At 51.0% G+C, this 15,650-nt stretch overlaps 1 protein-coding gene across 1 annotated transcript in view; it reads right to left on the bottom strand.

The window, feature by feature from the left end:
• PTGFRN (prostaglandin F2 receptor inhibitor) overlaps positions 1-15,650 on the bottom strand; it is a 117,740-nt gene that overhangs the window by 66,104 nt on the left and 35,986 nt on the right. Inside the window, exons 2-3 of the mRNA XM_064152261.1 lie at positions 4,917-5,282; positions 1,965-2,384 (exon numbers count right to left, since the gene is read on the bottom strand). Coding sequence (XP_064008331.1) covers positions 1,965-2,384; positions 4,917-5,282 — 786 coding nt within the window. The remainder of the gene's footprint in view (positions 1-1,964; positions 2,385-4,916; positions 5,283-15,650) is intronic.

The raw sequence follows: 15,650 nt of genomic DNA, 5'->3' as shown, positions 1-15,650 counted from the left end.
AACTAACAGTGGTAATGCTAAGGCAGTTAAGTGCTTAGTGCATTTCTGTCTGACACCTACAAGGGCAGGGATCCCTGGATATCCCAGGCACTGTATGTATTTTTGTCTCCTTAATCAAGCATGCAGTGATATCTTTCCAGCCATTCCTCTGCCAGACCCCTGCCAACATTGTGACCAATGATGCACTGCCAGTCACAAAAACCACTGGATAATTTGGCCTGCTGAGTTATCACTGCCTGCCTTCATTCTCTTGATCTTTCTATGCTACTTTGACAAAGGACATACAGAAAACCTTTACATCTGTCACTGAATCACTTGGCATTCCTACACAGCAAGTGCAGCTGCTTAGTGCTGTAGGGCAGCTCTGTGTTAATCACAGAATGGTCTGGGTTGGAAGGGACCTCAAGGATCATCCAGCTCCAACCCCCTGCTGTAGGCAGGGACACCTCCCACTAGAACAGGTTGCTCAAGGCCTCATCCAACCTGGTCTTGAACACCTCCAGGGAGGGAGCAACCACAACCTCCCCAGGCAACCTGTGCCAGTGTCTCACCACCCTCACTGCAAAGAACCCTTTCCTAACATCTACTTTCAATCTCCCCTCTGCCAGTTCAAACCCATTCCCCCTTGTCCTGGCATTACCAGACCTTGTCAATAGTCCCTCCACAGCCTTCCTGTAGCCCCCTTCAGATACTGGAAGGCCACTCTAAGGTCTCCTCAAATCCTACTCTTCTCATGACTGAAGAACTTCAACTCTCCTAGCCTGTCCTCATAGCAGAGCTGCTGCAGCCCTCTCAGCATCTTCATAGTCCTCCTCTGGACTGGCTCCAACACTTCCATGTCCTGCTTGTGCTGGGGGCTGCAGAACTGCACCCAGGAGTGCAGGTGGGGTGTGAGAAGAGCACAGCCAAGGGGCAGAATCCCCTCCCTTGCCCTGTGCCCACACTGCTCTTGCTGCAGCCCAGCACAGGGTTGTGTCTGGGCTGCACTCACACTGCAGGCTCAGGTGGAGCTTTGCATCAGCCCAGACCCCCAGGGCCTGTTCCTCAGGGCTGCTCTCAGTCATCCCCCACCCAGCCTGGATCTATGCTTGGGATTGCACCCACCCAGGTGCAGGACCTTACACTTGGCCTTGTTGAATGTCCTGAGGTTGGCCTGGGCACACCTCTGCAGCCTGTGCAGGTCCCTCTGAATGGATCCCTGCCCTCTAGCAAGTCAACTGTGCCACACAGCTCGGTGCCATCTGCACACTTGCTGAGGGTGCACTGATTGCTCTGTCCATGTCGCTGGCAAAGTTGTTAAACAGCACTGATCCCAGCACTGACCCCTGAGGGACACCACTTGGCACTGGTCTCCAGGTGAACATTGTGCCATTGATCACCACCAGTAAGAGAGCAGAGGGCAGTTTTAGGGTGCTCAGGGGCTAAAGATGACATTTATTTAAGAAATAAGAAAACCAGAAGCAGTCTGAAATGAACTAAGGATGAGATAAAATCTAGTTCTAGGCATCTAAGAGATTCCAGTTAATCCTTCTATGCCATCATCCTCCTTCTCCCCAAAATAAAAGCTACAAATATTCTGCCAGGCATTTTCTATCACCTAAGATGTGAATAGACCAGTTATCTAAACAGCACTTGGGTTTCTCCTGGACTATCTGCTTATTTAGCTCAGCTTACCCAAGCTTTGCTCTGAAACTACCACAGTCTGGACATAGCATTGCTGTAGCTAAACAGCACTTTGGTTTCTCCTGGACTATCTCCTTACTCAGTTCAGCTTACCCAAGCTCTGCTCTGAAACAATCATTGTCCAGACACAGCAGTGCTGTAGCTAAACAGCACTTTGGTTTCTCCTGGAGTAGCTCCTTACTCAGTGTAGCTTACCCAAGCTCTGCTGTGAAACAACCACTGCCTGCACACAGCAGTGCCGTAGCTACCAGCTATGACCCCAGGCTATCGGGAACACTCACCGGTGCGCTGGATTGCCACAGTGGCTATTTCCACGCTCTTCTCCTGAATCTTCTGCCATGAGCTGTCTGCCCCTCTCACCCACTCGCTCACAAGACACCTGTAGGCACCTCCATCCACGGAGGAGGCCTGGGACACAGCCAGCCAGTAGGTGTCATTCGCTCCCGTGTCCAAGCGGATCTCTCCATTGCGATAGCGCTCTTCGTAGCCAGGGCCCGGCTGGAATTTGCCCTCGTGAGTCAAAGACAGGATGTCCTGCCACACTGCTCCACTTTTGATCTGCCAAGTCACATGCAAGTGAGTGTGCTCCAGAGAGGTGGTAACTGCTGAGCAGCGCAGCTTGAAGGAGTCACCCTCAGACAGCCTGAGAGGCATGGAGGAACGTGCTTTTGAACCGCTCACCGATAAGCCGTCGGGAATCACTGGTGAAAGAAACACAGACACAGGCATCACCAAATGGAAGCAAGAAGAAAACACTCACATTGGCCAGCTCAGAAATGGGGCAGTAAACCCACCACAGAGCAACACCTTTCCAATCATTCCTTTTCCCACACAAAGCCAGAGGAGGGCCACAAAGATGCTGAGAGGGCTGCAGCAGCTCTGCTGTAAGGACAGGTTGTGACAATTGGGGCTGTGCAGCCTGGAGAAGAGAAGGCTTTGAGGAGACCTTAGAGTGGCCTTCCAGTATCTGAAGGGGACCTACAGGAAGGCTGGGGAGGGCCTATTGACAAGGTCTGGTAATGACAGGACAAGGGGGAATGGGTTTAAACTGGCAGAGGGGAGATTGAAAGTAGATGTTAGGAAGAAGTTCCTTCCAGTGAGGGTGGTGAGACACTGGCACAGGTTGCCCAGGGAGGTTGTGGAGCACAGAATCTCCCAATGTGATCAAAGACCAAAGATCACATTGGGAGATCCTGTGCTCCACAACCTCCCTGGAGGTGTTCAAGGCCAGGATGGATGAGGCCTTGAGTGACCTATTCTGGTGGGAGGTGTCCCTGCCTATGACAGGGAGTTGAAACTGGATGATCCTTCAGTTCCCTTCCAACCTAAACCATTCTGTGATTTTGTGAAGTACATTCCAGGAACAAGGAAAATCAACTGAAAATCCACTGGAGAAAGTGCTCAATTTCAAACAAGCATTTAGAGCCATTTATCCTTCCCCTGGCTTTAGCTTCTTATCCCAATATCATCACTGACTATTCCTATAGGTTTGATACTAGGAGGAAGTTGTTGGCAGAGAGAGTGATTTGCATTGGAGTGGGCTGCCCAGGGAGGTGGTGGAGTCGCTGTGCCTGGAGGTGTTGAAGCCAAGCCTGGCTGGGGCACTTAGTGCCATGGTCTGGTTGATTGGCCAGGGCTGGGTGCTAGGTTGGAGTGGCTGAGCTTGGAGATGTCCTGGGCTGCAGCAAGAGCAGTGTGGGCAGCAGGGCAAGGGAGGGGATTCTCTCTCTTTACTCTGCTCTCGTCAGACCCTACCTGGAGTACTGTGTACAGTTTTAGAGCCCCCAGCACAAGAGGGATATGGAACTGTTAGAGCAAGCCCAGAGGAGGGCCACGAAGATGCTCAGAGGGCTGCAGCAGCTCTGCTGTGAGGACAGGCTAGGAGAGTTGGGGCTCTGCAGCCTGGAGAAGAGAAGGCTTTGAGGAGACTTTGGAGTGGCCTTCCAGTATCTGAAGGGGGCTACAGGAAGGCTGGGGAGGGACTCTTGACAAGGTCTGGTAATGCCAGGACAAGAGGGAACGGGTTTGAACTGGCAGAGGGGAGATTGAAAGTAGATGTTAGGAGGAAGTTCTTTACAGTGAGGGTGGTGAGACATTGGCACAGGATAAGGGTGTTGAGACACTGGCACAGGTTGAGGGTGGTGAGACACTGGCACAGGTTGCCCAGGGAAGCTGTGGAGCACGGAGTCACCCAACGTGATCTTTGATTCTGTGCCCCCCAACCTCCCTGGAGGTGTTCAAGGTCAGGTTGGATGAGGCCTTGAGCAACCTGCTCTAGTGGGGGGTGTCCCTTCCTACGGTGGGGAGTTGGAGCTGGACGATCCTTGAGGTCCCTTCCAACCTAGACCATTCTACGGTTCTGCGTCTTCCAACCAGGTTGATTCTATGACAAGACACTGAAAAAAACATCTTACAAGTTATTGCTGCAGAAGCTTACATGAGAGGACAAAGGCAGAGTATGACCACAGTATCAAACACAAAAGCAGAAGAGGAAGGCAAGCTCCTTTATATAGAAAGATTCTCTAAATAACACTATAAATAAGAGAGAGAAGATAAGCTATGGGTTTTTTTTTTAATTGAAGTCATCCTCTCTGTCCAGAGCCTAAGGGACATTTAATATTTGCAGACATCTTCAGTAAACTCACTGCTTATTTTTCTCATATTTATTTCCATATTTCATAGAATCAACCAAGCTCATCCAGTCCAACCTATCACCCAGCCCTAGCCAGTCAACTAGAGCATGGCACCGAGTGCTTCATCCAGTCTTTTCTTGAACACCTCCAGGGATGGTGCCTCCACCACCTCCCTGGGCAGCCCATTCCAATGCCAATCACTCTCTCTGTCAACAACTTCCTCCTAACATCCAGCCTATACTTTCCTGGCACAACTTGAGACTGTGTCCCCTTCTTCTGTTGCTGCTTGCCTGGCAGAAGAGGCCAACCCCACCTGGCTACAGCCTCCCTTCAGGTAGTTGCAGACAGCAATGAGGTCACCCCTATTTACTACAGAGAAAAAAGGAAAGTGATAGTGATAGTAAACAGCCTCTCCTCACCTCACTTGTCTTTGCTATCATACTTCCCAGTTTTCAGTTTGGGCTTCAGGAGAATTAAACAGAAACAGGGAGAATCAAAAAAAAATAATGCAATGCTTGTAAGCAGCAGAAATTCAACATTCCTGTAGGGACAGCCACAATCAAGAGCCAAGGTAGAGCACACCTCCCTCCTCAGAAATACCTCTCACTTGGACCTCTGCATCATAGTTTCCCTGGACGGTGGCGTCAGTGCTGGGCGTGGAACACTTGTATCTGCCCTGGTCAGCTGGCTGGATGCTTGCAATCACAAGCTCCACAGCATCGTTGCTGCTGCGCCGCAGTTGGATGTCGCCGCGGCCCACGCGCTGCCGGTACTGCTCGGAGGTGAAGGCGGAGTCCCAGGTGCTCATGATGCGCACGAAGCCAGCCTCGCCTGAGAACTCCCAGTCGAAGTTCTGCTCGCTGGGGCCATCGTAGTCGCTGACGCTGCAAGGGATCGCCACCTCCGTGCCCAGGACCCGAATGAGAGGGCCTGTGGGCACTCTCACAACGCGCCCTCTGCAGAGAGCTAGGCAGGAGAATAAGGGGAGAACAGACCATTAAAGGAATTACTGGGACAAAGCTCAACCAAAGAAACAGAGTAAGGCTGAGCAGCCTGTTCTGCAGAATGCTAGAGCCAGATGCAGATGACACCAAGACAGGAGCAAGTCCTGATCTGTTGGAGGGTAGGAGAGCCCTGCAGAGGGGCCTGGCCAGGCTGGATGGGTGGGCAGAGGCCAATGGGATGAGACTGAACAAGGTCAAGTGCAGGGTTCTGCACTTTGGCCACAACAACCCCAAGCAGCACTACAGGCTGGGGACAGAGTGGCTGAGAGCAGCCAGGCAGACAGAGACCTGAGGGTAGCTGAAGATGAGGCAGCAGTGTGCCCAGGCGGGCAGGAGAGCCAATGGCATCCTGGGCTGGATCAGTGTCATGGAGGGCCCACAGGTGCCAAATAGGCTTATAAACGTTTACCTCTTAAATGGACATAAATGAACACAAAGGGGACAACAGACCTGGCACCATAAAGTCTGGCCTGCCCAGGGCCCAGGCTGAGTTATGCTGTTGTGTAAGCTCATGCACCTAGCTTATGGCCCACCGGGTGCAAGGCCCATACTCTTCCCATATTTGGGGGACCAGATCTGTGGACCCTTCCTAATTTGGTATGTTTTGGCTGACTACCAGAAGCTGACTGGATGGTATCATGGCCAAGGGACCATTAATCTCGGCCCACATCTGATAAATAGGAGAACACAGGCAGACAAGATGCTCACAGCTCACCGCTCCCTGCTTGTTCGCTACCTGCTGCTGCTTTTGTTTCATTCGTTACCTGTTTGCCTTACCTGCCTCTGTGTGCCACCACAGTAGGGACTGGCTTACAACTGGCAGCCTGACCCTGCCTGATCGAGCCAGAACGCAGGTAACGACCAAGCAACAAGTCTGGACATTGGGACTTGCCAGCCGCCGCTCCAGCCTGCCCTGCCAGCCTGAAGGCCAACTCCTCGCTCTACACAGCACTCAGTCAGCCTGCTTCAGCCCATAAACCTGGACCCTGCTGTGCCCAGGTGGCTGCTGACCACCCCATGGCTTCCTGAGAGCCACAGAACACCCCTACTGTGCCCATGAACCATTCTCAGACGTTGTGCTCCATTTGGACTGAAGGAGCAGCCCAGCCCCATTGCACCTCCACCACCTGAACTCCACCACCTGGCTGTCACTACAAACATTTTCTTGTTCATGCTTTGGGAGCACAAATACAACTCAAGTTGGTAAAAGTTTATGCCTGACCTTTCAGCGGCAGTTTGTGCTGTAAGCCTCTCTAGTTCCAAATGTTCCCAAAGATTTTTCCTAAATGATTTAATCAGACATTCTGCAAAAATAGTTCTACCAACCCCAGCATAGAATTTGTGAGGGTTAACTGTAAATAAGTTTGGGGAAGTTTTATGTATATATTAACAAACTAATTATTTAATAACCTGTGAGGAGAGGCTGAGGGAGCTGGGGGTGTGCAGCCTGCAGCAGAGGAGGCTCAGGGCAGAGCTCATTGCCATCTGCAGCTCCCTGAAGGGAGGCTGTAGCCAGGTGGGGTTGGGCTCTTCTGCCAGGCAAGCAGCAACAGAAGAAGGGGACACAGTGTGAAGCTGTGGCAGGGGAGGTCTAGGCTGGATGTTAGGTGGAAGTTGTTGTCAGAGAGAGTGATTGGCATTGGAATGGGCTGCCCAGGGAGGTGGTGGAGGCACCGTCCCTGGACATCTTCAAGAAGAGACTGGATGAGGCACTTGGTGCCATGGTCTGGCTGATTGGACAGGGCTGGGTACCAGCTTGGACTGGCTGAGCTTGGAGGTCTCTTCCAACCTGGTTGATTCTGTGATTCTATGAACTAGTAAGAGCAGTATTCTCCACTAACATTTAACTGCACTGGATCAAGAACTCCTAAACACACCATTCTTTGTGTGGGTAATCCTTGTTTCACTGCTTACTGAGGGTGGGAAGATTGTAAGGAGAGGGAAACCAAACAAAACAAAGAGAACTAGCCCTAGGTCCAGTGGCTAGCAGCTTCCCTATTACTACAAGCCATGTGCAATGTAAGATGCTTAGAATCATAGAATGCATTGGGTTGGAAAAGACCTTCAAAAGTCATCTTGTTCAACACACACCCACATCCCAACTGAGTAGGGAAACCTTTAAAGGTTGCTCAGGACCCCATCAAGCTTGATCTTGAATGTCTCTGAGATGGGGGCTCCACCACTTCTCTGGGCAGCCTGTTTCAGTATTTCACTACCCAGATTGTGAAGAATTTCTCCCTCATGTCCACCCCAAATCCATCCTGCTCTAAATTAAAACCACTGCCCCTCTTCCTATCCCTACAAGCCCTTCTAAACAATCCCTCCCCAGCTATTGTGGAGGTTCCCTTCAGATACTGAAATGTAGTTATAAGTCTCCCTGGAGCCTTCTCTTCTCCAGGATGAACAACTCCAACTCTCCCAGCCTGTCTTCATAGAAGAGGTGCTCAAGCCCTCTGATCATCTTTGTGGCCCTCCTCTTCTGTTGAGGGCCCCAGAGCTGGACACAGTACTGCAGATGAGGTCTCACCAGAACAGTGTGACAGAATCAGCTCTCTCAGTCTGCTGGTCCTGTTTCTTTTCATGCAACTGAGATTACAATTCACCCTCTGGGTTGCAAGTGTGCATTGCTGGCTCATGTCCAGCTTCTCACACACCAGCACCCCCAAGTTCTTTTCTGCAGAGCTACTCTCAATCACATCATCCCCCAGACTGTGCTGATAACAAGGACTGACCCAAACCAGGTGCAGGACCTTGCACTTCACCTTACTGATCCTCACGAGGTTCTCCTGAGCCCACTTTTCTAGCTTGTCTAGGTCCCTCTGGATGGCATCCCATCCCTCAGCTTGGCACCAAACCGAGGGCACATTCCATCTCACTGTCTGTATCACTGATAAAGATACTGAACAGCACTGGTCCCCCTGCAGACCCCTGAGGGACAGCACCAGTCACATTAACACTAGTACATGGCTTTCATTCCTACAGTGACAGCGTGATCTAATCAGGCATTTGGTAAGTCTTCTGCTGACATCAGGAGAGAGTGCAAAGCTAAGAAACCAACTCTCCCCTAACTTGAGGGCCAAAAGAATGGTAAGTCCACATAGTCCAAGAACAAGCATAGTCTCTTCTACTCTGAAGTGCCACAGCTTACCTAACACACATGAGCTACCCTGCTTACCCCATCGATTCAAAAAGAAGAACTGATTTCAAGAGACACACTTTGCTGGAACAGACTTCTACAGCTACACCTGTTCCTAGCACACATTTCCTCTCAGCTGGAAGTCCCAAAACACTGGAGCATGAGCAGACCAGGCATCCTAGTCTGCTAATGCTCCAGTGTTCTGGGACTTCTCAGTGTTCTGGGACTCCTCCTGAGCAGAGCAGTGTTCAGACCATGCTTTCTGGGACTGTCTCACAAGGACAGAACAGCAGCAGCAGTTCTCTGCAAAGCAGCATGTCATGCTCCAGGCAAAAGTGTGAACCATTTAAACTAGCCAGAGGACCTGTCAAAGATGCAGCGAGAGACTTTTCTGGTTGATTTGGCTCTCTAGCACAAAGAATAACTCCAGCAGCTGCACATAGATTCTGGCAGGTTCCTACTTCCCAAAAGAGCAAACTGCTTTGATTCACAGCTCCCATCAGAAACAATTTTTCAGAAATAAGAGGAGTGCTACCTAAACTCAGCCTCCAAACATGAACATCTCACCAGCTCTATATCCATAGCAAGATACTTTACCAGCCAGGTAGAACAGAAACAGCCAGAACACTGAAGGGCAAACCTGCTGAAACCAAATACTCAGCCATAACAGCAGCAAAAGCAGACAGACCAAAAGGTTGATCTGCTTAACTCTGACTGCCTCTGTGGTATCTCAAACAACCCCCCAGTACACACAGTCCAGCGACCCACAACTGTTCTAACTAAGCAGCTATACTGGGAAAGCCACCAGCTCATGACATCAACACCAATATATGTGCTGAGCCTTCCCCTCCTATCACTCTGAATGTCTTCTAGCTGTACATTAAGACTTTGCTCACTGGCTCAGAACCATCATGCCAACAGGTATCCAGGTGTGGACAAAGTTAGAATGGTCTAGGTTGGAAGGGACCACAGGAATCATCCAGCTCGAACCCCTGCTGTAGGCAGGGACACCTCCCACTAGAACAGGTTGCTCAAGACCTCATCCAACCTGGCCTTGAACACCTCCAGGGAGGTTGGGGGGCAGAGAATCACCCAACATGATCAGAGATCATGTTGGGTGATTCTCTGCCCCCCAACCTCCCTGGGCAATCCATTCCAGTGTCTCAGCACCCTCACTGCAAAGAACCCTTTCTAGCATCTACTTTGAATCTCCCCTCTGCCAGTTCAAACCCATTCCCCCTTGTCCTGGCATTACAAGACCTTATCAATAGTCCCTTCCCAGCCTTCCTGTAGCCCCCTTCAGATACTGGAAGGGCATTATAAGGACTCCTCAAATTCTTCTCTTCTCCAGACCAAAGAGCCCCAACTCTCATAGCCTGTTCTAGTCTTATGGACCAAAACCACCCCCTGGAGAACCTGTTATAAAGTGCAGCTTGTCCCCTCCAGAGCAGCATGGAGAAAGATGTGTTAAAGAACCAAGATTTCTGTGGGCAGTTAGAGACTACACAAGCAGCTGCACACAGCCAGCAAAACTAGAAGAGAAAGGACATATTTTAATCACTAGTTACATTTCAGCAAACAGCTGAACCAGGGACTGACACTGCCTTTAGCTCACCAGTTTCTAATGTAGTTTTGCTTTTCAGGCTGTTTGCATGTCCAAGCTCAGTAATAATAGTGCAGTTTCCTCAGTGCTATCACCTTCTGTATTCAGCACCAGTACTTCATTAAACTTATCCATAACATCAACTAAGGCTAATCTCTTAGCCCTTATGTCCCTCCCAGAAGATGGTTGTGTACCTGATCCTAGCAAGGAAGCTGGACTTGTCTCCACCATTCACATGTGAATTGAAGAGAACAAACTCCATTGCTCCACAACCAGATGTTCTTTAAGGAGATCTCTCTACACACAAGCACCACACAATAAAATCACTGAGACAGAAAAATAACAAGCAAAAAAAACTAAAGAAAGCTGCAGGGCTTTGGCATTTCCTCACTAGATGTAAAGGGTTAACCCTCTTGGAGAGGGCGGTCTGAACCTGGCCCCAGGTCCTCCTGACTCTTCCTGGGGGTTGTTCTGAGCCTGGCCCCAGGTGCAGTGATTAGTCTACTCCCACTTCATATCTACCCCCTATAAAAACGGAAGATGTTTCTGTTTCTTTCTCTTTCTCACTTGCCTGCCTGTTTGCTACCATCTTAGAATTGTAGAATCAACCAGGTTGGAAGAGAGCTCCAAGCTCAGACAGCCCAACCTAGCACCCAGCCCTGGCCAATCAACCAGACCATGGCACTAAGTGCCCCAGCCAGGCTTGGCTTCAACACCTCCAGGAACGACAACTCCACCACCTCCCTGGGCAGCCCATTCCAATGCCACTCACTCTCTCTGACAACAACTTCCTAACAACATCCAGCCTAGGCCTCCCCTGACACAGCTTGAGACTCTGTCCTCTTCTTCACAGCAATGACTGTGTCCCCTCCTCACCCTGCAGTCCCACAGCAATGACTGTGTCCCCTCCTCATCCTGCAGTCCCACCAGCAATGACTGTGTCCCCTCCTCACCCTGCAGTCCCACCAGCAATGACTGTGTCCCCTTCTCACCCTGCAGTCCCACCAGCAATGACTGTGTCCCCTCCTCACCCTGCAGTCCCACCAGCAATGACTGTGTCCCCTCCTCACCCTGCAGTCCCACCAGCAATGACTGTGTCCCCTCCTCACCCTGCAGTCCCACCAGCAATGACTGTGTCCCCTCCTCACTCTGCAGTCCCACCAGCAATGACTGTGTCCCCTCCTCACCCTGCAGTCCCACAGGCAATTCCAGTTTAGCAGAAAGATGGAAGAAGTGCAGTGGGAGCAGGCTGCAGGAAGGCAGAAGGGCAGCCTGTAAGGGTCACAGCTTTGGACTTCAGAAGCAATTCTTTACTTCTAAACCAAATGATGATTCTCACAAGGCAGAAGCACACAGATACAGCAGCAAGAGAATAAGAACTTACTGAAGAGTATCAGCTGTGCCTTGCCCACAGGTAAGGAGAAACACAAACAGGGCAGATACTTCAAGGCAACCTGCACTCCTAGAAGACCCAAGAGGCTTAGTATCTGGCAAGCTGTGAATCCAGGGCTCTACCTTTTGTCCTGCAGCAATCACCAGCACGAGTATCTCTACCTACTAAAACAAGGTGTGATATTCTTTGCAGTGCATTAGTGACTAACACTTCCTGTAGCTGTGAAGGCAGGCACTGAGCTGCAGACTGGTCTTGGCAAGATGTGAACTCCATTTTACTCTGGGAGACAAATGAGGAGAGTTAAGAAATGCTCTTGCAGTGCCCTGTATTACTCATATAAACCTCTTTCATGTTCCTACAACAATATAATTTCAAAAGTTTTGAGAGTAGACATTTGCTGGAAACAATTCTTTTTTCATGACACCAAATACATTTCACTGTTAATAGGAAGTGACATGTTGTTAATGAACTCACATCCATTTAACTGCAGGAACAGATGAAGCAGGACAGAAGAGTGTATACACCACTGACAGAAAATAACAGAACTTGGATGATCCAGTATTTTCCAGTATCACTGAGGCCACCAAAGATGTGTGTTTAGTAGGAACTCAGTAAATGGCTCTGTGTCTGCATTGCAACTGCAATGTTGGACAGCACACATGCCTGAGCACAAGATTACTTGCCTAAATACCAAGATAAAGACAAGCTAGGAGCAGGTGCTGATTTGTTGGAGGGTAGCAGAGCCCTGCAGAGGGACCTGGCCAGGCTGGATGGGTGGGCAGAGGCCAATGGGATGAGATTGAACAAGGCCAAGGGCAGGGTTCTACACTTTGGCCACAACAACCCCAAGCAGTGCTACAGGCTTGGGACAGAGTGGCTGAGAGCAGCCAGGCAGAGAGGGAGCTGGGGGTGCTGGGAGAGAGGAGCTGAAGATGAGGCAGCAGTGCCCAGGTGGGCAGCAGAGCCAATGGCATCCTGGGCTGGCTCAGGAGCAGTGTGGGCAGCAGGACAAGGGAGGTTCTTGTGCCCCTGTGCTCAGCACTGGTCAGGCCACACCTTGAGTGCTGTGTCCAGTTCTGTGCTCCTGAATTGCAGAGAGATGTTGAGGTGCTGGAAGGTGTTGAGAGAAGGGCAACGAAGCTGGGGAGGGGCCTGGAGCATAGCCCTGTGAGGAGAGGCTGAGGGAGCTGGGGGTGTGCAGCCTGCAGAAGAGGAGGCTCAGGGCAGAGCTCATTGCTGTCTGCAACTCTCTGAAGGGAGGCTGTAGCCAGGTGGGGTTGGGCTCTGCTGCCAGGCAAGCAGCAACAGAAAGAGGGGGCAGAGTGTCAAGTTGTGCCAGGGGAGGTCTAGGTTGGATGTTGTTAGGAAGTTGTTGTCAGAGAGAGTGATTGGCATTGGAATGGGCTGCCCAGGGAGGTGGTGGAGTGGCTGTGGCTGGAGGTATTGAAGCCAAGCCTGGCTGGGGCACTTAGTGCCATGGTCTGATGGGCTGGCCAGGGCTGGGTGCTAGGTTGGAGTGGATGAGCTTGGAGCTCTCTTCCAACATGCTGGATTCTATGATTCTGTGAAGGTTGATTTTCACTGAGTTACCAGACCATCAGATGAAATTGCAAGGAACTGTTTTCCAAAACAATAGGCAATGATGTCCCTGCAAAAAGGCCAGCAACAAACACAAAGGATGGGACCTGTTCCTTTGACTAATTAGACAGGTGACAGGACTAGCAGGCAACAGAGGTGCTTTTCAGAGACAAACTAGAAGCATACAAAAAGTAGGGCAACCATGGATCCTTCATGGCTGCTCTTCAAGCACTTCATTACAGGTTTCTCCCAAGGGAATACACTAAATACTTCACCAGGAACATGGACAAAATGTGGCTCAATGTAGAAAAATAGTCAAAGGCCTGTCATCACAATGATGGGTCAGCACAGTCCCAAGCACAGCTCCAGGCTGGGTGGCAAAAAGCTGAGAGGAGCCCTGAGGAACAGGCCCTGGGGGTCTGGGCTGATGCAAAGCTCCACAGGAGCCTGCAGTGCGAGTGCAGCCCAGACAGCAACCCTGTGCTGGGCTGCAGCAAGAGCAGTGTGGGCAGCAGGGCAAGGGAGGGGATTCTGCCCCTTGGCTCTGCTCTCCTCACACCCCACCTGCACTCCTGGGTGCAGTTCTGGAGCCCCCAGCACAAGAAGGACATGGAAGTGTTTGAGCCAGTGCAGAGGAGGACTATGAAGATGCTCAGAGGGCTGCAGCAGCTCTGCTGTGAGGACAGGCTAAGAGAGTTGGGGCTCTGCAGCCTGGAGAAGAGAAGGCTTCAAGCAGACCTTGGAGTGGCCTTCCAGTATCTGAAGGGGAGCTGCAGAAAGGCTGTGGAGGGACTATTGACAGGGTCTGGTAATGACAGGACAAGGGGGAATGGGTTTGAACTGGCAGAGGGGAGATTCATACTGGCTGTTAGGAAAGGGTTCTTAGCAGTGAGGGTGGTGAGACACTGGCACAGGTTGCCCAGGGAGGTTGTGGCTGCTCCCTCCCTGGAGGGAGGTTGGATGAGGCCTTGAGCAACCTGTTCTAGTGGGAGGTGTCCCTGCCTGTGGCAGGGGGTTGGAACTGGCTGATCCTTAAGGTCCCTTCCAACCTAAGCCATTCTATGACATTAAGATAGGCAAGATAGCTGGGACAGACTCTAGGCAGTTTTGAACTACTGTTTGCTCCCTGGCAATGGTGCACCATGGTACTGGCGTTAATTGCTACCATTGCCCATAAGCACCATGTCACTGGTGTCACTCAATGCAATCCTTTCAAAGAGAACAATGAAATCAGATGACTGATTTGATAGCTGTGAAGTCAATCCAGACATTAAATAGCAAACTGACCTTTTTTAGGATAACCAAGAAAACAAGACAGAAAAACTGTGCAGGATGTCCAGAAGAGCTGAGCTGCTTAAATCTCAACAAGCTACACAATTCCTCAAGGAATAGAATCACAGAATCAGGCAGGGTTGGAAGGGACCACAAAGAGCAGCCAGTGCCAACCCCCCTGCCATGCCCAGGGACACCCTACCCTAGAGCAGGCTGCACACAGCCTCAGCCAGCCTGGCCTCAAACACCTCCAGCCATGGGGCCTCAACCACCTCCCTGGGCAACCCATTCCAGCCTCTCACCACTCTCCTGCTCAACAACTTCTTCCTCACCTCCAGCCTCACTCTCCCCACCTCCAGCTTTGCTCCATTCCCCCCACTCCTGCCACTCCCTCACATCCTAAAAAGTCCCTCCCCAGCTTTTTTGTAGCCCCCTTCAGATCCTGGAAGGCCACAAGAAGGTCACCTGGGAGCCTCCTCTGCTCCAGCCTGCACAGCCCCAACTCTTTCAGTCTGTGCTCACAGCAGAGCTGCTGCAGCCTCTCAGCATCCTCCTGGCCCTGCTCTGGACACACTCCAGCATCTCCACAGCCCTCTTGGAATGGGGGCTCCAGAACTGGATGCAGTACTCCAGGTGGGGTCTCAGCAGAGCACAGCAGAGGGGGAGAATCCCCTCCCTGGTCCTGCTGGCCACACTTCTGCTGCTGCAGCCCAGGCTCTGCTTGGCTTTCTGGGCTGCAAGTGCACACTGCTGGCTCCTGCTGAGCTTCTCCTCCAGCAGCACCCCCAAGTCCCTGTCCTCAGGGCTGCTCTCCAGCCACTCACTCCCCCCCTGGAACTGTGCTTGGCATTGCCCCGACCCAGCTGCACTGGTGAGGATTTGCTTTTGCATTAGGGACATTGCTATAGATGAGGAAAAGTCTTCTAGGAGCTTCATCTTCACACAGGTCTTTTATCTACATATCATTTATGAAAGAACAAGATGAGAAGTAATTTGTGGAGTTGCCCACAGAGCTGAGGAGATACTATCATTGCAGAGAACACACTTCTGCACCGGCACCCTGTGCTGGTTTGGGTGTTCCCTGTCCCCTCACACTTTGTTAAATCACCCAGACTAGACTCAGTGGCTCTGGAAATGGAATGAAGCTTTATATTCACAGCTTAGCACAAGGCACAAGCAGAGAGTTACAATAGTTACAGCTGTAGACAGAAATAGACAAGGTAAAGGTAAAACAGAAACACAACAGCCCTGCCAGAAACCAGAGTGCCCAGGAGGGGCTCCCAACCACCCTTCCATCTTCCTCCCACCCCTCTACCTTACCCTAGATCTTGCCTTAGATTTAAGGTAG

Source organism: Pogoniulus pusillus, chromosome 12, assembly GCF_015220805.1.
Source record: "Pogoniulus pusillus isolate bPogPus1 chromosome 12, bPogPus1.pri, whole genome shotgun sequence".
Taxonomy (NCBI): domain Eukaryota; kingdom Metazoa; phylum Chordata; class Aves; order Piciformes; family Lybiidae; genus Pogoniulus; species Pogoniulus pusillus.
The sequence above is the reverse complement of the archived record's forward strand: the minus strand, read 5'-3'. Positions and strand labels throughout refer to the sequence as shown.